Genomic DNA, 24,127 nt, shown 5'->3' with positions numbered 1-24,127 from the left:
TGTTACTTAAAAAAATTAAGATAGAAGATCTATACACGCTCACAACACCTGTCATCGCGACACCTTGTGAGCTAGTTAGTAGATCTGCTATTTTCGCAAGTTCTTGTCTAATTTAGTAAACAGGGGCTTAAATTGTTAAACATTATTTATTTATTTAATTATTTTGTACAAATCGAACCCAGATGTCTCTTATTTATGTCTCCAGCCATCCGTCCGTGATGGATATTTTATTTGGTATTTTATGTTCACATCTTATTACTATGTTAAAAAATACCTTGTATTTGGTGTACAGGACTGCCCTGTCACCCAGTGATGTTATATCAATATTTGCATGGTATTAATTCTATTATCAGCTGTCGCCCACTCCAGATTGAAAAATGGAGTACGACCTGACAAACAACTTTGCCCTAAAGATGAGGATAAAAACACCCCATGAGATAAAGAGTCAACAACAGAATCCTAATCACGGGACGTGATTAAAGTCAAAAACAGGATTCAGACTATCGGACGCTCATGACACTGTACTCTGATAACCACTTCTCGACCTATTTCAATGTGACAGCTGAATTCTGTATCTATGACATGTTTTCCAGTATATACTGTATGTTTGTGCAAAATGATCTCTCTCCTACTTCCTTGACATTTCTTGTAACAACGCTTGAACCTGAAGACTTCACTAAAGATCTGACTGCATTACATGGTATTCCTGTGTGAAATTCTTTAAGGTCTCTTCCTCTCTGGTTTCCCCAGAGAGAAATACTTTTGGGTGAATACTTTTGGGTGGTCTTGATTGATTGAGGTTTCTCATGGTTCAAAGGAAGAATAGATAAGGTGGAGCTGGAAAATAACTCAACAGTCCGCCTCTCGGATCACATCGCCTGTCTGTCCGCCATGGCAGACATCACGTCCGTCTCTTGGCAGGCAGAGGACAAGTTCTGATGTCCGTCCAGACGCATCTGTGACAGATTTTCTGGGGATACGTTGCCAGTACCAAGGCCTGGTCTAGGTACGACGTGCCGTGCAGCCAAACTGCCTCCTTCCTGCAGGCGGACAACACGTTCACATGCCGCTAGTCAAAGCTCATCGCCAAACACCTATCTGGTTCCAACAGAGATAAAGTCCCAGATGCACTGCCACAATTATACATTCATATCTATGAAGTCCACAAATCTCTGAGAGTGTGTGGGTATACAGTGTGGAGGAAGTCAAGATCGGTGGCCGGTGCCCAAAGATCATAGCAAATGACTAGAATGACAACACAAATGACACCCGCCCATGTATGATGCAAAAGGGTGTGACGCAAACGACGCAAAAACCTTGGTATCACCATCAGATGACCGGCCTACTCCAGACCAGCACTCCCAACTTACACAGTGAGGTGCCTTAGTAGGTGCTACCTGTATATAAATTGTGTGTATGTAGGTGTGTGCGCGTGCAGTTTGTGTGTGCAAGGACTGTTTGGCAGGGACTCTTGGCTTGAGGCTTATATTGTGCTGATAGGTTTACAATCCCTCCTGATATGTGCCTGCTGACTGTCTCTCACACTCACAGACACACACACACACACACACACACACACAAATCTATTAGGAAATCTGCGCTGTCAGTACTTTTCATGGAGCACAATTCTAAAATGTCACTCTGAGGGTTTATTTCAACAAAATGCTATACAAGCCCACTATTAGCTCAAAATCTCACCCTCATATTTCAAAAATGCAGTTGACAATCCCCTAACAATGTATTACGATATATAATAGCATCTGTAAATCGCTAGAATTTGTTTTAGACTATCATCCTGACAGGGGGTGATGTTTTCTCGTTGGAGCCCTGACATTTTTTAAGCGGCTATATTGATTAAAGGGGGAAAAAATGTTGACATAACTTCTGTTGGAAACAGCTGCACAACATTGGTATTGTTAACGGATCCCCAGATTAATTTGTCACACCATGTATGAGAAATAGAATATCTTCAGCTATTTTGTCAGTGACAAGGCTAAGGTGTTCAGAGGAGAAAAAGAACATCAGTGTAGCATGAATGAATGTGTCACTAACCGCAAAATCCCAGCCTTGCTTTCTCAGAAAGGAAGCCCCAGGATTTGTTTCTCTCTGTTCATCGAACACATGAACATCTACGATACATGATCCAAAAAGCGTTCCTATTATGAACGAGAGGCATGTTCCAAGTCAGAAATGAAGCGCTTAGTATATCCATCAGATCAAAACCACGGAGAGCGCCCTGGATTAGGAGAGACGAGGCATTATTTCTGCCGCGCCAACAGCTAAGTGAACGGTAAGCTAATATGACCGTAGGCTTTGCTCTACGGTGGCCGAGTGTCCGACTGAAAAAAAAAGGAAAGAATTCAGAACATTCTCCCCTCGCCTGATATAATTGAGGATGCGCTAGGACGTGTACACACGTCCAATGCATGTGTTGGTTGGATTCCCGCCTAGGACGTGTGGCTAGTATGGCTACGTCCTACAGACGGAAACGGTTAATGAAGGTTTTGTTTTGTTTTGTTTATTGTAACACAGCGGAAGGGCGAGCGCACACTGGTCGCGTGACCTGTTCACTTAAGATGAGACACGCAGTCTACCCACACACACACACCTTAACCTCACTGAACCGCATTACCAACAATTCAATACCCATAATTACCCTGGCTCGTGGTCAAGCCGCCTTTATCGTGCATATCCTTGGATCGTGTTCATTTAAGTAGTGTGATAGGGCTGTTCTTCATTAAAATTGACAATTCTTATTAAGTGTTGCAACCCCGGGGTCGCTCTCGCTCCGTAGACACGCGGAGGGGATCGTGGCGGAGCAGCGTGTCAAACACACATGCTAATGGGTGTGTTTGGTACGGGTCAGCGTTGTACAACAGCGCGGTCAGAGAGCCATGCAGCGTTACATTGTTGTCCGTCGGCTCCAATCAACACACCAAGTCCTCTCAATGCTAATGGACAAGAGTTACTGACCAGCCTGGGAAACTCATAGACTCATGCAAAACGCACACACGTACGCAAACACACGCCTCTCTTGTTGCAGAGAATGATGAATGATACATAATGTCAATAGGCCTAGAAAAAGATGAATTACCAAAATAATCTCTAAAAGAGAAAAGCAGCACTCAGAGACGTCCTTTAAGGAACTTTTAATTCAATAAATAAATTGGCATGGTACACTACAGAGCAGGCAGCACAACGTACGCATTTTGGCATAAAGATTAATTCCAATCATGGCATACAATGTCAACAGAGACAATGAGAGAGCGAGAGAGAGAGAGAGAGCGAGAGAGAGAGAGAGAGAGCGAGAGAGAGAGAGAGAGAGAGAGAGAGAGAGAGAGGGAGGGAGAGAGAGAGGGAGGGAGAGAGAGCAGCATTGAGGTGTAGTGATGAATTACTGACAATCTAATCCTTCAGTCTGAAAGTGACACAAACACAAAGAAACACCTTGAGAAGCCAACGTGTGCGTGTGCGAGCGTGTGCGTGCGTGCGTGTGTGTGTGCGTGTGTGCATGTGGGGACATGGGGACCAATACCCCACAAGGATAGTAAAACCAGAAAAACTGGAAACTGGTACTTCATGGGGACTTCATGAGCTAATAAAGGTTTGTTTTATAGCTAATATTACAACGACTAAAATATTCAAGTTGTCGGCAGGGATGGGAGTGGACATTTACGGATTAGGTTTAGGGGATGGAGTTAGAGGGCTGAGTGGGTAGAGAGGCCGTCTGGGAATCGGAAGGTTGCCAGTTCACACTTTGGGCCGCCCAGAAAACGTGTTAAAGGGTCCGTGAGAAAGCAGCTAATCTCGGACGATCTGCCTCACACTTGTACAGGGGCCTCTTAACAACACAGAGCCATGCAAAATAAAATATTTCAAAAAGTATAAACCATGTGTGAAAAAGGTAGTGGACCGATGTATACTGTTGTGGCCTACTGGCAGTCTGCACAAGAAATATGTGTGCCCAGGGGCGGCCTTAGGAATCTGGAGGCCTGTTTCAAGACCAAATATGAGGCCCCCATATACCTATGACATCATTATTTTGTTGATACATCCGTATATATTGATAGGAATAGTTTGACTGTTCAATATCACACGCAGCTATTGTTTTACTCGTTTCTCCGACATATTGTAAGCCACATTTTTCACATGTGATTAAATAAACACAGTTGCTGGTGCTGGCTGTTATCTGTTGTTTAATCTCCAATATGCGTTTGTAGTTCTATTTTTAACTATTTGTTTGGGTTTGAAGTATTCTGCTCTCTGGCGTGCTGGTGTGTTGATTCCTTTTAGCTTGCTGTGTACCAGATAAAATGGTAAATGGTGCATTTATATAGCGCCTTTATCCAAAGCGCTTTACATAGATTGTGCATTACATTCAGCCATTCACACACACATTCATACACTGATTGCGGCGGAAGCCATGCAAGGTACCAACCAGCACATCGGGAGCAATTTGGGGTTTAGTGTCTTTGCCCAAGGACACTTCGACATGTAGACAGGAGGAGACGGGATTCGAACCGCCGACCCATGGATCATTGGACGACCTACTCTACCTCTTGAGCCACAGTCGCCCTTAAGAGTTTTGTTATTTCTGTAGGCCGAGTTTTGCGATTATTATTTTTTTGGCATAAGGAGAAGGAAAAAAAAACTAACAATAACAATAAAAGACCAAGTCCTTTTAGGACTGCTTGGTCCTTTAAATAAAAAAAAGATCATAGAAATAAATATACAATAAAGAGTATCAAGAGTTCCACCGTGTTCAGTTTGGAACATACAGACACAGGTTTGTGTTTCCACCGCATTGTGTTGGTCGGAACAATTGTCATTGTTTGATGCCTAGCTGAATGGTTAGAGAGCCTGTCTGGAGAGAAGGAGTCTCCTGAGGTTTGAAACTCAGTAAGAGATGCTGAGAGGTGGCTCACCATCAGGTGGGATGAGATGTTGATCCATCATTTCTTGATCTTTCTGCTGTTCCTTCGTCTGGAATGTGGTCTCGGTTGTTATTGTTGTTGTCGTCTGTTGTCGTTGGTTGCCATGGCTGCCAGTTCCCACCTGATGTCGTGTGGGAGTTCTGATTGGTCCAGAGTGTACTGAATAACTTCTAGCTTACATAACGTCTTAAGACGAGGACTCAAGTCTAAGATGAACAGCTCATCAGAGATAGTGTGACGTCCTTTCCTTCCTCCAAAGAGGATGATATGATCTCCCACAATGCAAGAGCACATACCCTGCATTGGACATGGTCCTTTCCCCTTGGGCTCAACCTTCTTCCAGGAGAAGGTCTCAGGACTGAATTTCCACACATCATTGAAGGTCTGGTTACTGTTCCAGCCTCCAAATATGTACAGCTCTCCATTGTAGATAAATGCTGAATGACACCAGCGTCCTTCTGGTAGAAGTTGTGCAGAAGGTGTGTCCAGCCAGGCATTTGTCTCTGTGTCAAACACTCTGATGGTGTTGTAGTCCCCCTGGTACCCCCTCCAGCCCCAGAATACAAACATCTTGGTACCAATGATAGTAGCAGAGTGAGCTGATGAATTAGGAGGTGTTCCTCTGCTGTTAATTAAAGTCCAGACCATTGTGCTGGTGTCCAACTTGTACATGTCATTAGTGTATCCAGTCAGCTCATTGCATCCTCCATGGATAAACATGACCTTCTCCAACAAACAGGCTGAGTGGTAGCACCTCCCCTCTGGAACAGTCCCAGAAACACTGGGTTGGAACCATCTGTGGGAGTCAACATCAAATGCATAAAGCACATTGTAATACTGCCCTTCCCAAGACCCTCCCCAGATGTAGACTGTATCTTCAACCAACACAGCTGTGTGGCTGTGGAGCATGGATGGAACCTCGAGGTCACCGTCTCCTCTTCCCGGTTCCACTGGAGGTAACTTCTTCCAGCATAAAGACACTGTGTTGAAGACATGGACATCCATCTGTCCCATGTTGTTGAAGGTCCCTCCATCACAGCAGCCTCCAAAGGAATACAGTTTGTTCCTCACTGCTACAGCAGCATGATAGTCTCGCTTTGGTCCTCCTGCTTTGGAAACGGTCCAAGACAACATCACTCTGTCTGTCTGTCTGTCTGTCTGTCTGTCTGTCTGTCTCTCTTCTCTCTCTCGACATCTACGGTAATTTTCAACACGGTGCATCATCTTATATCTTCTGGTGTGAATCTTATATCTTCTGGTGTGAAATCAAACGCAACACAAACTGTTGCCATGCACGCCTTAACGACGCCAATTAGTGCAGACAGTCCACTGAGCAACTCAAAGTGAGGCTGAATGACAAGCATTTTGCATTCTGGCTCTTTGAGGGGAGCTAGCGCCCCCTATGGCCAGCTTGGTGTGTTTGTGTGTTCTCAGGGACGGCCTTAGGAATCTGGAGGCCTGTTTCAAGACCAAATATGAGGCCCCCATATACCAATGACATCATTATTAATATTTTGTTGAGGCCCCCCTGAGGGTAGAGGCCCGTTTCAATTGAAACTGGTGAAACATACTTAAGGCCTCCTATGTGTGTGCCCATCGGCCCAGCGGTTTGTGAGATTCACAAAGAGACTTGCTGATCTAATGTCTTCCTTTATGTCATTACTTATCTCATCTCGCTTTGACAGTGTTTATGAGAGCAATGTGAGATAAACAAACAACAGCGACAGAATTTACAGCACAGAGCGTACCATCAAAGGTTTGGAGAATGGGGCGACGAGGAATATGTGGAGAGAAACATGGATGAAACCTTTTCCAGCCGACGTCTGATTCATACTTGCTTGCGTGTCAGTGTTGCAATGTCATCAATTTTTATTAAAATGAATTATTGTTAATTATAATCGATTAAACCATGCATTAAGTGTTAGACCCCTATAAAAGCAATGAGTGGATTACCAGAGATTAACTGGCAAGGGCACAATTAAGGTCGCACGCACGCACGCTCGCACGCGCACTAATACTATACACACAGTCTTGCACCCGCACATTCTCTTGTAAACACACGCACACTCACACAGACATTAATTCCAACGATCACTGATTTACGTGCACAACCAGATATAAACAGCACAGGTGGTCCGCCCCGGGCCAGGGAGGGGGAGAGAGAGAGAGAGGGAGAGGGAGAGGGAGAGGGAGAGAGATATGTGTTAACGTGTGGAAACGATGTGAGTCTGCCTGGAGGTGAGGACTGAAGAGAATGCAAACTCCTTCATGAAGCTGGAACACTTTAGGCACACACACGCACGCACGCACACACACACAAAACTACATGATATGACAAATACATTAAAAATGAATCTCGTGCATGATCAAATTTAATGTTTTTACACCAACTCCACTGTCTAGTGTCTACATGCAAATGTGCTAATTCGCACACACTCACGCATCTGTTTCTAACCCATACCTCTCTCTGCCTCCTGCATGTGTTTAGCTGTACGTGTGCATGAGAAAGTATGTGCATGTGAGCGCCTGTCTGCCTGCATGCATGAATTTGTCTTCCTGCACGTGTCCATGTATTTATGTCATTGCATACTGTGTGTGTGTGTGTGTGTGTGTGTGTGTGTGTGTGTGTGTGTGTGTGTGTGTGTGTGTGTGTGTGTGTGTGTTTTGTGTGCATGTGCGTGTGGGCGTGTAATGTGCGCTCCATTAGCAGCAGAACTCTTCCTCTCTGCTCACCGGATCTGAAACCCAGACGTCCATCTCTGAATCTTCAGTTTATTGATCCAGCAGTAATGCACTTTGCCTTTCACAAGGAAAGACACAGTGCGTGAGTGCGACTGTGCTTGTGTGCGACTGTGCGTGCGTGCGTGTTGTACACAGGCCTGAGGACACACACAGTCACACACACCTATAGGAGAAGGCATTAGACAAACACGGACCACAAGCTAACAAACACAAACAGCACACAAACATGCATGAAGATAAGACAGATAAGTGCAGGGTTTCCTGCACAATGTTGTTGGCGTGGCGCTGCGCCATGCTTGAAATAAATTGCGCCATGCCAAGTTTCCAAAATGGGAAGCTAGGGGGATAGTGACGGGGATAGTGAATCATAGTGTCTGTGATATGAAATGTCCAGTACCTCCCCAGTGCCTCCCCCAGTGCCACCCCAGTGTCTGCCCAGTGTCTGCCCAGTTTCCGCCAAGTGCCTTCCCAGTGGCTCCCCAGTGTCCCCCTGAGTGCCTCCCCACTGCCTCCCCAATGTCTCCCCAGTGGCTGCAGTTTCTCCCCAGTGCCTCGCCAGTGTCTGCCCAGTGCCTCCCCCGTCTCCCCAGTGCCTCCCCAGTGTCTCCCCAGTGCCTCCCCAGTGTCTTCCCAATGCCTCCCCAGTGTCTGCCCAGTGCCTCCCCAGTGTCTCCCCAGTGCCTCCCCAGTGTCTTCCCAATGCCTCCCCAGTGCCTCGCCAGTGTCGCCCCAGTGCCTCCCCAGTGTCTGCCCAGTGTCTGCCCAGTTTCCGCCAAGTGCCTCCCCAGTGGCTCCCCAGTGTCCCCCTGAGTGCCTCCCCACTGCCTCCCCAATGTCTCCCCAGTGGCTGCAGTTTCTCCCCAGTGCCTCCCCAGTGTCTGCCCAGTGCCTCCCCCGTCTCCCCAGTGTCTCCCCAGTGCCTCCCCAGTGTCTTCCCAATGCCTCCCCAGTGTCTGCCCAGTGCCTCCCCAGTCTCCCCAGTGCCTCCCCAGTGTCTCCCCAGTGCCTCCCCAGTGTCTTCCCAATGCCTCCCCAGTGCCTCCCCAGTGTCTCCCCAGTGCCTCCCCAGTGTCTTCCCAATGCCTCCCCAGTGCCCCCCCAGTGCCTCCCCAGTGCCTCCCCAGTGCCCCCCCAGTGCCTCCCCAGTGCCTTCCCAGTGCCTGCCCAGTGCCTGCCCAGTGCGTCTCCATGTCTCCCTGAGTGCCTCCCCAGTGTCTCCCCAGTGCCTCCCCAGTGTCTGCCCAGTTTCCGCCCAGTGGCTCCCCAGTGTCCCCCTGAGTGCCTCCCCACTGCCTCCCCAATGTCTCCCCAGTGGCTGCAGTTTCTCCCCAGTGTCTGCCCAGTGCCTCCCCCGTCTCCCCAGTGCCTCCCCAGTGTCTCCCCAGTGCCTCCCCAGTGTCTTCCCAATGCCTCCCCAGTGTCTGACCAGTGCCTCCCCAGTCTCCCCAGTGCCTCCCCAGTGTCTCCCCAGTGCCTCCCCAGTGTCTTCCCAATGCCTCCCCAGTGCCTCCCCAGTGTCTCCCCAGTGCCTTCCCAATGCCTCCCCAGTGCCCCCCCAGTGTCCCCCCAGTGCCTCCCCAGTGCCCCCCCAGTGTCTCCCCAGTGCCTTCCCAGTGTCTTCCCAGTGCCTGCCCAGTGCCTCCCCATGTCTCCCTGAGTGCCTCCCCAGTGTCTCCCCAGTGTCTACCCAGTGCCTGCCCAGTGTCCCCCCAGTGTCTCCCCAGTGTCCCCCCAGTGCCTCCCCAGTGTCTCCCCAGTGCCCCTGCAGTGCCTCCCCAGTGTTCCCCAGTGTCCCCCCAGTGTCTCCAATAGCAATACAAGAGCAATAATACAAATCAATCTTAATTTATTAATCAAATTAATTAATTAATCCAAATTTTCACAGCACCATGCCAAGGCCTTTTCCTGCAGGAAACACTGAAGTGAAAGTGTTAGCGACTAGCAATCACACACACACAGCTAAAATAAACTTGAAGAGCATGCGGGAGCATGCATCGACCATATAATCCCTGGTAATTCTGCAGTTGGATTTTGTCTGGAGACCTGTGTCACATGTCCTTCCCCCTCCCCTGTCTGCCCTCTGTTTCCTGTCTCTCTATTGTCCTGCACTAAATCAAGTATTAAACATGTCAGCGCACGCGTACGCGTACGCGCGCACACACACACACACACACACACACACACACACACACACACACACACACACACACACACACACACACACACACACACACACACACACACACACACACACACACACAGTGTTGACAATATTTTCTCTTAGGTGTTTCTACCCTAAGTGTGCACCGACAAGGATTAAATTAATACATTGTTTAAGGCTAAACCAAGGATTAGGTTTTATTTCAAATTTAATGTAATTCATTTCAGCGATAAAACCCTTAATGTCTTTTTACAAACGTGTGACAAATCATGTAAGAGTATTTTTGCATATCCTGGTGTGTGTGTGTGTGTGTGTGTGTGTGTGTGTGTGTGTGCGCGCGCGCACGCAAAGGTTCCTGTGTGCGTTCTCCACCGGGGAGAAGTCGTACAGCCTCCCCTCGCCACTCCCTGCTAACAGGTGCCTCACCAAACCCACCTCTGCTTTGAAAACTCCGCAAATACTATTTAATTGGTCAAACTGAAGAAAATACATTAATTTCCTTTCGAGGTAAGTAGACTGTCTGACTGACATGTGTGCGGAGTTTGTGGAGCTGGTGCTGAGCAAGGGTGCATAACTTTGATCAAGCATGCAGAGCCAACGTTTAGGTTGGAATAGCTCTCTCCCTCTCTGCCAAAACGTCTGAAAAATCTCATTCAATTCCACAAAATACAACGGTGAGTAAATAAGCGTATCATTTAATATGACAAGTAATCAGGTCTTTCAGTAACATGTGTAAACCAAACATCATACAAGAAAGGCAGAAGGAATGCTCATATGCTGACACATCAATAAATGGAAGTGTTCTAGATGCAAGAAGTAATTAGTTCTTTAATATTCCATACAATTCCATACAACTGAACGTGTAGTACTGACGTCACTGATGACTTGACTTCCATATATAGACCAGACAAACTCATGGACTTCAGCTGGCAGTCACATGTTTGTATTGTGTCTGGCCCGTTATAACTGGTCACACGACAGCGATTCATGAACATCACTGGTTAAGATCGGGCTAAACAGAAGCCGTTTCTCCTGTGGATACTACTATTTCCGACAAGATGTCATCACTAAGAGCAGAGGAGGAGGACAGCCAGAGAGACAGCCGACTGCTAATCAGGAAGCCCGCCAGCTTGGTCATAGCTATTCCTCCTCAAGCTGACCATGGCCCTGCTAAACAGCCAGTGAGTCCATCATTCAAAAGCGATGTCAGCCACAGGGCTAGCCTCCTGCCGCCAGAGTCCTCTCCAACACCGATCCACTGGGCTGTACGCCTGAGGACATTCTGTAAGAGTGCTCTCAGGAGCACAGCCCAGTGGTTTGGCACTGGAGACGACTTTGAGCCGTGGCAGAGGAAGAGCCGGAATCACTGTAGTCAGCGCTTTGGCAAGCTCAAGGGCCAATACAGAGGGCCTGAGATGTTCGCCAGCATCGATCAGGGTCTGGACTCACCAACAGCACACAAGATGCCCAAGATCTTGGACCCTTCTGGTCGGGCAGGGGCCTGATGAGAAGCATGTATTCCCACAGAACCCACATGACACTCAGGTGGTCTGGTTATAACCGTTGCCAACCATAGGCGGGAGCCCCCTCAACCTGCTGATGGGGTGTAGCGGCCCATTGCATGGACTACAAGCTCAAGTGTCAGTATGGGGTGGGTGTGGTGGGCAATGAACCGCCACCATCAACGCAGTGTCCGCATCAATCTCCAAAAGCAGCTAGATGACTACCAGTTACAGGCCCTACTTTTGACTTTGCCCCCATTGATTTTTCACAGCATTCTACTACTATACAGAACTAGTACGGAAGAACAAGTCTATACTATAAGACTTTTTTTTAAATGTTCTGCCTTTGATAGTATAATACAGTAGACAGGAAATGGGGAGAGAGAGAGAGAGACAGGGAGTGACACGCAGCAAAGGTTGTCAGGATCGCGCTACATTTTAGCTTAAGTGCCAAGATAGATAGGTCAGCTGTCCAGGCTTACTATAATAGATATTTAGTGCAATCAACCCCGACAATTTGAAATGTTTTTTTACGTATTTATTTCTACATTGTAGGATGACTGACGTGGTTGAACTGACGTCATAGACAAGATGACATATGTCCATATATAGACCAGACAAACTCGCTGGTAGTCACCTGTTCATATTGTGTCAGATCTTGAGTCACTCACTGTAAGACATATTCCTCTGGGTATGACAGCAACACCTGGTGCATGAGGTCAGCCGGCAACGGTTAAGTTCACCCTTGCAGAGCTAGTTCCTGTTCAGAACAACAGCTAACCTGTAGTGGAATCAGGCAAAACGGAAGCCGTTTCTGCTGTGGATATTAGACATCTGACTAGATGTTAACACAAGCAGAGGAGGAGGACAGCCAGGGAGACAGCCGAAAGAAGCCACCCACCTTTGTCATAAGTATTCCTCCTCAAAAAGAGCAGCAAGACGAAGCTGACCACGACCCTGCTGAACAGCCTGTGAGTCCACCTCCGAAGAACGATGCCAGCCACATGGCTAGCCTCCCGCCGGCACAGTCCCCCCAAACACCGATCCACTGGGCTGTACACCTGAGGACATTTTGCAAGAGTGCTCTCATGAGCACAGCCCAGTGGTTTGGCGTTGGAGACGACTTTGAGTTGTGGCAGAGGAAGAGCCGGCTTCACTGTAACAAGCGCTTTGGAAAGCTCAAGGCCCAATACAGAGAGCCTGAGATGTTCACCAGCACCGATCAGGGCCTGGACTCACCAACAGCACACAAGATGCCCAGGATCGTGGAGCCTCTGGCCAGGAAGGGGCCAGATGAAAGGGAGGGTCATCCTGCGCAGACCCCACATGCAGAAACAGACCCCACTCAGCACAAGCGTCGGTATGGGATGGGTGTGGTGGGAAAGTGGATGAAGCGCCACTATAAACAAAATAAAAGTGTCAGCAGCAATGTCCAAAAGCAGCTAGATGACTACCACAGTTACAGGCCCTATTTTACATATTGGATTACCTTTGTCCACATACTGATCACCCTGCTTACTTGTTTCACATATGGCTTTGCCCCCATCGGATTTGCCCAGCATTCGACTACGGAACTAATACGGAAGAACAAAGTCTACTATGATAGTGTAAGGTACACCCAGCAGCAAAACTTCTGGATCGGACCTAGTTCTGAGGACCTGATCCACCTGGGGGCCAAGTTCTCTCCTTGCATCCGCCAAGACCCCCAGATTGTCAGTCTGATCCAAACGGCCAAGGGCCTGGAGAGAGAGTCAGGCTGCTGTGTTCAGAACGACAACTCTGGTTGTGTGCAGACCCTCAGGTCTGACTGCTCAAGGATATTGGCCACCTTTGTGAAATGGCACAACGAGCCAGTGGACATCATCAGGTCCTCTGGTGCCGTCTGTCACCAGGACCCTAGAGTGTGCGAAGAGCCTGCTTCGACAGAGCCACACAGGTGGCCTGATGACATCACCCAGTGGCCAGTGTGTACATCCCCCCACAAGGCAAAGAACACAGGCTACAGCCACATGGACTGTAACATTATAGGTAGGCCATGTTGCATAGGAGCCAAGGGCAGGTGTGAGATCTCTAGTAGAGAGTACTGCTCCTTTATGCATGGTTACTTCCATGAGGAGGCCACACTCTGCTCGCAAGTCCACTGTCTAGATGAGGTATGTGGCATGTTACCATTTCTCGACCCCGACGTCCCTGACCAGTTCTATCGCCTCATACTCTCGCTCTTCCTCCACGCCGGACTGTTTCACTGTCTCGTGTCGGTGGCGTTCCAGGTGACAATACTGAGAGACCTTGAGAAGTTGGCAGGGTGGGTGCGTATCTCCATCATATACATCCTTAGCGGCATAACCGGTAACCTGGCCTCCGCACAGTTCATGCCCTCTAGAGCCGAGGTGGGACCAGCAGGGTCACAGTTTGGTCTTCTTGCATGCCTCTTCGTAGAGCTCTTCCAAAGCTGGCAGATGCTGGAGAAGCCATGGCGGGCTTTCATGCAGCTGATGTGCATCGTCGCCTTCCTTTTCCTGTGTGGCCTGATGCCGTGGATCGACAACATCGCCCACGTGTTCGGCTTCCTCAGTGGCCTGCTGCTCTCCTTTTCCTTCCTGCCCTACGTCACCTTTGGGACGTTTGACAAGTACCGGAAACGCCTCCTCATCGTAATATCCCTGGTGGTCTACGTTGTCCTGTTCCTCTTTCTCGTGATATGGTTCTACGTCCACCCCATCAACTGGCCGTGGTTGGAGTACCTCACCTGTTTTCCATTCAGTAGAAAGTTCTGTGAAAAGTATGCCTTATAACACAATATACTGTACACTGACCAGTGTTGAGCACATTTTGATTCAGTTTTAGTTGCGCTGCTATTTTCAGAGCGCAACGAAACATAAAATGACTTGTCCTTTAATTATTAGTTCTACTGGATCTCTTCTCCACTGGCCCCTCCCTAACATTTTAGTCGACAAAATCAACACTGACATGTCCGATTGTAATTTTTTTGTCTGACTCTTTGTGTCCGTGTACCACGAAATGTGAGATTTGATTGGCTGAGCACGGAATGTGATGATGTATGAGGATGTATGATGACAAGAGTACTCAGTACTCACGCCAATCCGACCATTTGACATTTGTTGTGTTATTTCAGAATTCACATCATCTAGTGTTGACCGGATCGACATTTAAGACTCAAGAGGTTAGAGTTTTATTTATTGTTATTTTATTATCATTGTATGTGTCCCCATTAGGGCTGACCTTGATTAGTCGAATAGTCGACTAATCGATCGGAACGGGTCTCAGTCGACTGACCACCTCTTAGTCGACTTTGCCCCAAAAAATTGTATATTTGTATTTTTTATTATTATATATATAATATATATATATATATATAATATATATATATATATATTATATATTATATTATTGTATATTGTATTTATTGTATATTGTATATATTAACATTCTGACTGTTCAAATCTCCAATGTGCATGCGAAAAAAAAAAGAAAAAAAAGATTGCACTGTGCGATTCAAGTCACAGGCAGTGGCACATTGCCACACAGGCAGACACACTCCACATGCACATTGGAGATTTGAACAGTCAGAATGTTCAAATGTGTTTATGTCCCCCACAGACCTAGTGGAATAATACAATATTTTTGTATATTTTTGTAAATATTGTATTTTTATATACAATTTTTTTTTGCCTCAGTCGACTATTAGTCGACTAACAGCAAATTTATTCATCTATCAGTCGACTGGACCACCTTCAATAATAATGATAATAATAGTCTCCACATCATATATTTTCTTTGTCATGGACACAGAATTCATGTGATTGGTTGGTTACATTTATGTCATGTTTGGCGGACATTTGACCTAATTTCTCCTTTCATTGTCAATGGCAAATATTGAGACGTGTGGGGACAAAAGCTGTATATAGGAGGGGCTAGCGCTCCTCAAAAAACAGTACAAAAAGGTAACATCATCATTAAAAGAGAATAAGTGCAGATGAGAAAACAAACCCATACAGGGCTTATACATGGTTCTCAAACATAAGTTATGACAAACAACAAATACACTTGTGAGCAATGGAATGTGTGAGTGCGTGAGTCTGTGTAAGTGTATGCAGAACAAGTCTGGGCACTTTACTTAAAGGTCGCCTCTATAATGCATTATAAGCTCATTTATAATGAATTATAATGCACTTATAATAAGGCATTATAACACTCGTTATGAATGTTCAAATTCTGATGAAATGGTCAACCTTGAACTCCATATATGGCCATTGCTGAGGGTTTGTTTGGGTCTGATGTCACAGTAAGTTTGACACGTGTTACATTTGTAACTATGGTTGTCTAAGTCATAGTAAAGGGGGCCATCTGTGTACCTGTGACGTTATGTGGGATATAAATCATCATCATCATACTGTACTAAGCGAGGTGGGAAATTGCAACCACACTTGCAATGTCCCATTTGTGGTAGTGTCAGACCACTGATACTCTAACTCTAAGACTTGACCCGACCATTTCAAATGGACCCATAAGGGTCCATTTATAGATGGGTACCACAATTTATTGAACTGGGGCACCACTGTAGACAGCGGTGCCCGTTGGGCACTGGCATACTTGGAACGATGCATGTTGGAAATGCATGCCCCACCCAGGCCAGATATTATGTGTCTGTGTCCCTTTTATGCCCATGCATATATGGAGTTCTTTGTCAGGCATGCCCAAATATGTCAGAATGATGTCAGAACAAGCCAGCTCCATATATGGACACTGGGCAGGGACCCTGTCCAGAGCCAGGGCAGAGGCCTTTTTGGGGCGGTTCTGGACAACCAGATCCATCCCGGTGTCGACCAACTCGACACCGGGCACTGCACACCAAGTCGGTGGGGCAAACGACTTGGTGCATATACGTAGATAATATATGAAGATTAAGAAAAACAAACTAGTAGATCCATAGATCTGTCTGCTCCAGATATGCAGACCAGGTGTGACGTAATGACGTCTCTCAGCCAATCATGTGAGGTTCCCAGGTGCGACGTAATCACGTCTCTCAGCCAATCATATGGGAGGTTGGAACGTGGATGACTGAGCTTTTAAACCCAGACTCTGTCAATCTCACATCTCATCTCTGCTCAGACTTTCAAAGAGACTGTACATTTCCATCACGATGGAGGGGCTGCTAAGCAAGTGGACTAATGTTGTCAACCGCTGGCAATACCGCTGGTTTGTTTTGGACTACAATGCTGGCTTGCTGTCATACTACACATCAAAGGATAAGATGATGCGAGGTGCCAGAAAAGGCTGCGTACGTCTCAAGGGAGCTGTGATCGGCATCGGCGATGAGGACGACAGCACTTTTACCATCACTGTGGACCAAAAGATGTTCCATTTCCAAGCCCGAAATGCAGACGAGCGTGATAGGTGGATAAGCCCCTTAGAAGGAACTATGCTCCATCACACCCTCCAGCTGAGGGAGGCAGAGACTGTATTTATCCCCAGCATTCAAGACCTTGAGAAGAAGCTTGCCGAAGCGGACGCCTACTTGCAGATGCTGATTGTCAAGTTGAAGCTCTTTGAGAAGGTCAAGGACGGTATGGATGTGTCACGCAATAAGATTAACAATTTGATGGAGACAACTTGCAGTATGGTAGAATCCATCAATCAATGTATTGCACTGGTGCAAATTGCCAAGGATCCAAATAACGAACAGCCACTCGCAAACGGGCTTTTAAGAAACATCAACCCAGTGAATGTGATCAACCAACCTCCTCTGGACATGACTGTAGTCAACACAACCATGCCAACACAGATCACACTACTCACAGACCGTTCTAGCGCTATGTCAGGTCCCAGTAGTAGCACCACCTTCCACACCCACATCTCCATCCCCTCTCCCTCAGTGCCAGATGTCTCGTACTCCTCCAGTGAGGACGAGTTCTATGATGCTGGTGAGTTCTCCTGGAGCAACAATTCCCCTAAATTCCAGGTGGCGTGTGGGCCCAAAGGATCTCGTTTGAGCACCCAAGAACTCACTTCAACACTTCACACAGCAGTGCCAAGAGGCAAGGCAGCTGAAAGGCTCAAATGGTCTCCTTCGGGGCCTCCAGCCACCTTGCCCCTTGGCGATGAGAAAACAGTGCTGAAACAACTCCAAACCAAGGAATCGCTGAACTCACCCCTATCCAAAGAAACCACAGACACAGCTTCATCACTCAGCAAATTCAAATCAATCTGCACCACAGATGCAGACCAATCACTCAACTCATCCACATGCAACAGCACAACAGATGTAGATCCATATGACAGCCACGATGACCATGACGACACTGAGGAGTTTGAGTCAGTGGAGGAGCAAAAGAGCATTGTCATGCACCTGTTGTCTCAGGTCCGACTCGGCATGGACCTCACAGCGGTGGCCTTACCAACCTTCATCTTGGAGAGGAGGTCTTTATTAGAGATGTATGCAGATTTATTTGCACATCCAGAATTATTTGTAAGTATTGCGGAGCAGCCGGCTCCCCAGGAGCGCATGGTACAGGTGGTGAAATGGTATCTGTCATCCTTCCATGTTGGAAGGCAGAGTTCATTAGCCAAGAAGCCCTTCAATCCCATCCTGGGAGAGGCCTTCTACTGCCACTGGGATCTACCCAATGAGGCGGAGGAACCTGCGCTGCCCAAGGAGACAGTATCAGATGGTCCAATCCCGTGGTCTTTGCCCAACAGTTTGGGTTTTGTAGCAGAGCAGGTCTCGCACCACCCACCTGTTTCTGCATTCTATGCAGAGTCTTACAATAAGAAGATCGAATTCAATGCTCACATCTGGACTAAGTCCAAGTTCCTCGGGCTACCGCTATCTGTAGGTGTCCACAATATTGGCCAAGGCCGTGTTTCATGTTTTGAACATGACGAACACTACATTCTCACTTTCCCTAATGGTTATGGCAGGTCAATCCTGACAGTCCCATGGTTCGAGCTGGGTGGGGAGTGTACCATCTACTGCTCCAGGACAGGCTACAGTGCCAACATTATGTTCCACACCAAGCCTTTCTACGGTGGAAAGAAACACCAGGTGGCTGCAGAGATCTTTGCACCAAAGGATAAGAAGTCTTTCTGCTCCATTGAGGGAGAGTGGAATGGAGTGATGCATGCCAAGTGGGCATCTGGGGAGAAATCCTTGTTCATAGACACCAACAAAATGGGAATCAATAAGAAGAAGGTCCGGAAGCTGGAGGACCAGCTGGAATACGAGTCTCGCCGTCTGTGGAAAGATGTGACACAGAATTTGAAACGTAAGAACATCAACGCAGCGACAGTAGCCAAATGCCGTCTGGAGAATAAACAGAGATTTGATGCTCTGGAGAGGAAGCAGAATGAACAGCAGTGGGAGCCGAGGCTGTTTCACAAGGATGGAGAGCGATGGATCTATCATAAACCTCTACTGAAGAGACTAGCTTCTTCACACACACCAGAGTCTTCATAATAACTCTTTTGTAAACCACTTAGGCTTGGAATGAATGAATAATATTGAATATGTACACAGCTTTGCAATATTCCGGAATAAAATAAATAAAAAATGTATAATGAAATTTAGTAAAGCTCCTCCACCACCATCTTGCCACACTACCCTCCCTCCACGAGGCTTATTCTTGCCTAATATAAGGGAATGGCCATACAAAAAGATTGAAAATGCATTTAAAAACGTTGACAACAAGGTAGTCATGCTGTCAGAAACGGGCTCGAGCCCTGTTGCTGTGAGTTGCCCTATCAGTTACAACTTACAAATCTATTATGTTTTCCATGCTCTTTTTTGAGGGGCGCTAGCCCCTCCAATGGCTGGATTTCAGAAATGACGTCAAGAGACAAGCACTCATTGAAAATTTTAAATGAGGCAAGCTGGAAGGTATGAAGTCGCAGGCCAGTCACCTACGTCTCGGGTCATGTCGTCACCTCAAGCCACGTCATCATCAGTGCTATAAATCCAGGGTCCCTGACACAATAATGTGTTTAATATTCTGGTTCTCACTTGCAAATGCTTAATATAATTTTATGGAGTTGCCTGAAGAAGATGGAGATAGCCTGTCTGGTTTCAAAACAACCCGCGTTCTCAGAGATTGTGCACGGGAGAAGACTATATTTGTCCATGGAACAATAGCAGACCAGGCGGCGGTGGTCCTGCTGGAGAAGACTCCCATCACAAAGGACAGCTTGGATGAGCTGTTCAGAGGTTCCAGGATGGAACTGGACATGAGGAATGACACCTGCAGCACTTACCAGCTGCAGCCCCCTGCCCATCTCAACAGGATCATGACCACAGTGGTGTGTCCCGCCACAGAGGAACACATGAAGAAGTACCAGAGTGGGGAGATGTTTCTGGTGGAGGAGACGGAGGCGGACTACAACTCCATCACTCTGCCATGCATTGAGGAGCAGAGCTTTAGCATTCAGTGGATGTACAATGTTCTAGAGAAGAAGGCAGAGGCCGATCGCATCGTTTGTGAAGATCCAGACCCGCAGCTTGGCTTTGTGCTCCTACCGGATGTCAAGTGGGACCAAAAGCAGAATGACAACTTGTACCTGGTTGCAATAGCTCGTCAGAAAGGCATCAAGTGCCTCCGAGACCTGACCCCAGAGCATGTTCCCCTTCTCAAGAACATCCTTAAGAAGGGAGAGGAGGCCATATTCCAGCGATACGGGTTGCCAGCCTGGAAGCTGAGGGTGTACCTCCACTATCAGCCATCATACTACCACCTCCACGTCCATTTCACTGCCCTGGAATATGACGCACCCGGCTGTGAGATGACACGTGCCCATCTCATCCAGAATGTCATCCAGAACCTCCAGTTATACCCACAGTATTACAGAAGCCACACCCTGTTCTTCACCCTGAAAGAAGGTGACGGACTGCTCAACAAGTTCAAAGAGGCAGGAAGGTTTTAGGGTACACCTATGCTCTGCAGACATCTATGGTCCACAGACCATTTGCCTGTAGTCCGCAATGCCGGCCCACATGCCAAATGAAAGTGACAAATACCCCAGAAATATGGCCAAGGGGTTACAATTCAAATTTCAGTCATTATTATTTTTTCATTTCATATGAAAGAAGAGAATCATTGCTGCAAAATGTGATACTTGTTTGTTAGTATACTTAGTTTGACCCACCAGCTTTGGAAATACAGCTTACAATTATATAGAATAATGTGAATTGGGGAAAAAACTAAAAGAAACATACTTCCAACTATGCAATGGCAGTAAATCTGTTCCAGGTTACAGTGCACTGCACGTATAGGCCAGGTGTGACATTCCTTCTTTTGTCTCCATAAAGGTATATTTTCTTCAAATTGTCCTCTGCCTGCAGTGTTACCGTTACCCCCCTACGTCGAGATTACTGTGTACAACTTGAATTGAACAGAACGTTCTGTGTACAATCTCTGTCAGTTTGACCTGGTTTTGTACACATTTAGTTGGACAACACTGAAAAACACTGGTGGTGGCGTAATAATTAATTCATACCTGGCTGTTAATGTATGTCACCAGATAGATTTGTATAGGCAGCTCACACTGCTGGCTGCCACTTGTTTACTTGGAGTCCAGGCCTATGCTTCTATGATAAGACAACCCTAAAGAAGCTTATCTTCTAAAAAAAAGTATTCATTTAAATACTTATAGGTGCAGTATACATACATACATAGGTACGCATGTGTTCTGTATAGCCACAACAATGTATCTGGATACAATTATGCATGAAAGTTATCTATTTCCGTTAACACCACCCAGCGTTGTTCAATTGAACACTGTACTTTACCAGTAAGAGGCCCTGAGGGTGAGGCCGCATGTACACCTCCGCCTGGGTGAGCACCGGCACTTTGGCATGGGGGGTCAGATCAACATGAATGAATGAATTATGTACTGGCCATATATGGAGCATGTTTTGAGTGTTCAGCCACATATGGACAATATAGTGGAGTGACATGTCACGAGGTGTGACCATATATGGAGGTGCCATGTCACGAGGCGTGACCACATATGGAGGCGTGTCTAACGGATGGGAGATGCAGGTTTTCATAGTAAATGTGACCTACGGTCACAATTAACATACATGGGTGACTGGTCTACCTGGCAGTCCTTCACTGCCACCTAGCGACTTGGCATGCACATTATAGCGTTTTCATAAAGTGTGCGTGTTCGTGTAAAGGGTTGATAAAACATGAGAACACAACGGGACCTTACCGTTTTCTCTGGCGACCGTTCTCGTGTAAAGGAGTCTAATTTCTGGGAAAATGCTGCAAAGATAGCGTGAGCAAAGAGTTTTGGGAGCGACTGGAAACAAAAATACGGCAAACATAATAGTATTCATTCTGGATTAATAGAAACAACAAAAGACGAGAATTCTCGTCTTGGCACAGCCAGGTTTAAGCTCTATACGAGATTTCTCGATTCCGGCATAGATTGTACTAATGGGTTTTAGTAGTGTTTTCCACATTTGATGAACTTTAAGGCTTTACTATGTAGTAGCATTTAAAATGTTATGTGTCCATCAAATGTATGCAATATTCTGGATGAATAATTATTCCCAAATGATCATAAATGATTTGAGACATACATTACTCTAAAGCCCAAACCACACCAAAGGGTCTCGTCGGGACCAATGCACACCAATGCATTGGTGTGGTTTATATTTGGACCCAATGTTGCGCAATTACAAACAGTGAGAATAAATCAAGACAGGCTAGTCTGTGAACAATAGAGGGGTCATGAATTGGATATTATCCAGAGAGCTAATATGGTCTGATTGGGAAAGCTGGTATACGAATTTAAAAACTGTAATAAAGGAAGGAAGTAACCACTAGAGAAGAGTAAGAAAGAATGAAAGAACAGGAGAAAGAGTAAGAAAAAGGGATGATGGATGAGGGGAGCAAGGCGGCTAATTTGTGAGCGGCTGTTCACACCTCTGTGGCGACGAGGGGCCTGTAACGCTGGCTAGCACTAACACTAATGCACAACACCTGGCACTGCTTCTGCACACACAGCTGGGTTTAGAAGATTGGAGGATTGTGGATTTGCATTGTGCGGCTACACAAAACATGCCAAAACAGGATTTAAAGTTGCTATCTGTATAAGTTTTAGTAGTCAGATGTGAAGACATCTTAGTAGACATCTTTAGCCTCTCAAATCATCTCATGTCATACATGCATACCTATATGCACGGTAGCCATATTGGAAAGAAATTGTATTTCCTTCAAAGATTTACAAGATTAAGTTTAATTAACTTGTCATACAGTGTCAGGTTGTTGCATTATTGTATGCACCGTCCCAGCCAACCCGCCACTTTTGATGCGTATGCAAATAAAACAGCAAATTGTGCCTGATTTGCTGGGACCAGAGTACATGGTGTGTATATATACAACTAGCTCTCAATGATGACGTAAGAAATATGTGGATTAAAGGCGCAGTGAAATGAAAAAGACGTTTTTCACACTTTTAGACCATATCCGTGGTCATCATATGGGCATACAATGGATAACAATGGATGCCAAAAAAAAATGAAAATTCTCATTTCTGTGTGTTTTTATATCAAAGGTCCATAAAAACGATTGTATTATTTATTAAAACGAAAACGTGCTGCGTGATGACGTGTAGAGATACACATCGATAAAAGCCAATAACAATGAAGCTCACCCGTTTAATTCCCCATATTTGCGCATCCGTCCAACACAGCTGCTACTGATTACAGAATACTCGTTTTTATTTCCATTCAAGATAACATCCAGACATCACGCTAAAATATGTATCTGAAAACATTATAGGGTAGAAATAAGCCACATAACAGTAAACTGGTACAGCTGGCCGACCATCTGATTTATAAACAAACACATACCACGCTGTTGCGCATAGCATAGCTACCGTCCCTAGCTACCGTCCCATCGCCTGAAGGGATGCGACGCTCTGATTGGTTCAGAAACTTCAGACCGGTGTTTCATGTTGAAACACCATTTTCATGTTGTTCACCATTTTCGTTTCACTACACCTTTAAAGGACCCCAATGACAGAGTGTAATTGGTCTTCGATTGTGACGTAATGACGATATGTTTTAGTGTTGGGAGGATTAAAGGTAATGTTCCTGTTCCTGTATATACATGTATGTAACCTGGTCCCAGCAAATCAGGCACAATTTGCTGTTTTATTTGCATACGCATCAAAAGTGGCGGGTTGGCTGGGACGGATTTTGGCGCAAAGTAACCACAGTATACCGCTAATGAACTTACAAATTACATATATATAGTATATGTATGACTAGCTCTCAATGATGACGTAAGAAATATGGTCATGTATGTAATCTGGTCCCAGCAAATCAGGCACAACTTGCGGTTTTATTTGCATACACATCAAGTGGCGGGTTGGCTGGGACGGTCTTTGGCGCAAAGTAACCACAGTATACCGCTAATCAACTTACAAATTACATATATATGTATAACTAGCTCTCAATGATGACGTAAACATAAAATATACCGCTAATCAACTTACAAATTACATATACATATGTATAACTAGCTCTCAATGATGACGTAATAAAGATGTGGATTAAAGGACCCAATGCCAGAGTGTAATTGGTTGTCGATGGTGACGTAATGATATGTTTTAGTGTTGGGAGAATTAAAGGTAATGCTCTTATGTATACATGTATGTAATCTGGCACCACTGCCATATCAGGCACAAGTAGTCATTACGTAACATGCATAAAGTAGGTAGGTAGCAAATAGTTAAACCTAATCAACATATCAAACGTTCCTTCA

General features: G+C 46.1%; 3 protein-coding genes across 3 annotated transcripts; all 3 read left to right on the top strand.

The window, feature by feature from the left end:
- Nucleotides 1-12,181: 12,181 nt before the first annotated feature.
- LOC310866904 (inactive rhomboid protein 2-like) lies at nt 12,182-14,134 on the top strand (the record flags this gene model as incomplete). Its single annotated transcript, XM_083776700.1, has 1 exon — nt 12,182-14,134. One exon carries the CDS (start codon nt 12,182-12,184, stop codon nt 14,132-14,134), a length of 1,953 nt encoding a protein of 650 aa, XP_083632826.1.
- Nucleotides 14,135-16,503: 2,369 nt separating this feature from the next.
- LOC310866903 (oxysterol-binding protein-related protein 9-like) lies at nt 16,504-18,816 on the top strand (the record flags this gene model as incomplete). The annotated part of the gene is made up of 1 exon (XM_083776699.1): nt 16,504-18,816. One exon carries the CDS (start codon nt 16,504-16,506, stop codon nt 18,814-18,816), a length of 2,313 nt encoding a protein of 770 aa, XP_083632825.1.
- A 566-nt stretch (nt 18,817-19,382) lies between these two features.
- LOC310866902 (m7GpppX diphosphatase-like) lies at nt 19,383-20,273 on the top strand (the record flags this gene model as incomplete). The annotated part of the gene is made up of 1 exon (XM_083776698.1): nt 19,383-20,273. One exon carries the CDS (start codon nt 19,383-19,385, stop codon nt 20,271-20,273), a length of 891 nt encoding a protein of 296 aa, XP_083632824.1.
- Between the last annotated feature and the right edge of the window lie 3,854 nt (nt 20,274-24,127).

This window comes from Protomyctophum parallelum (assembly GCF_964188405.1).
Source record: "Protomyctophum parallelum genome assembly, chromosome: 11".
NCBI lineage: Eukaryota > Metazoa > Chordata > Actinopteri > Myctophiformes > Myctophidae > Protomyctophum > Protomyctophum parallelum.
The sequence above is the reverse complement of the archived record's forward strand: the minus strand, read 5'-3'. Positions and strand labels throughout refer to the sequence as shown.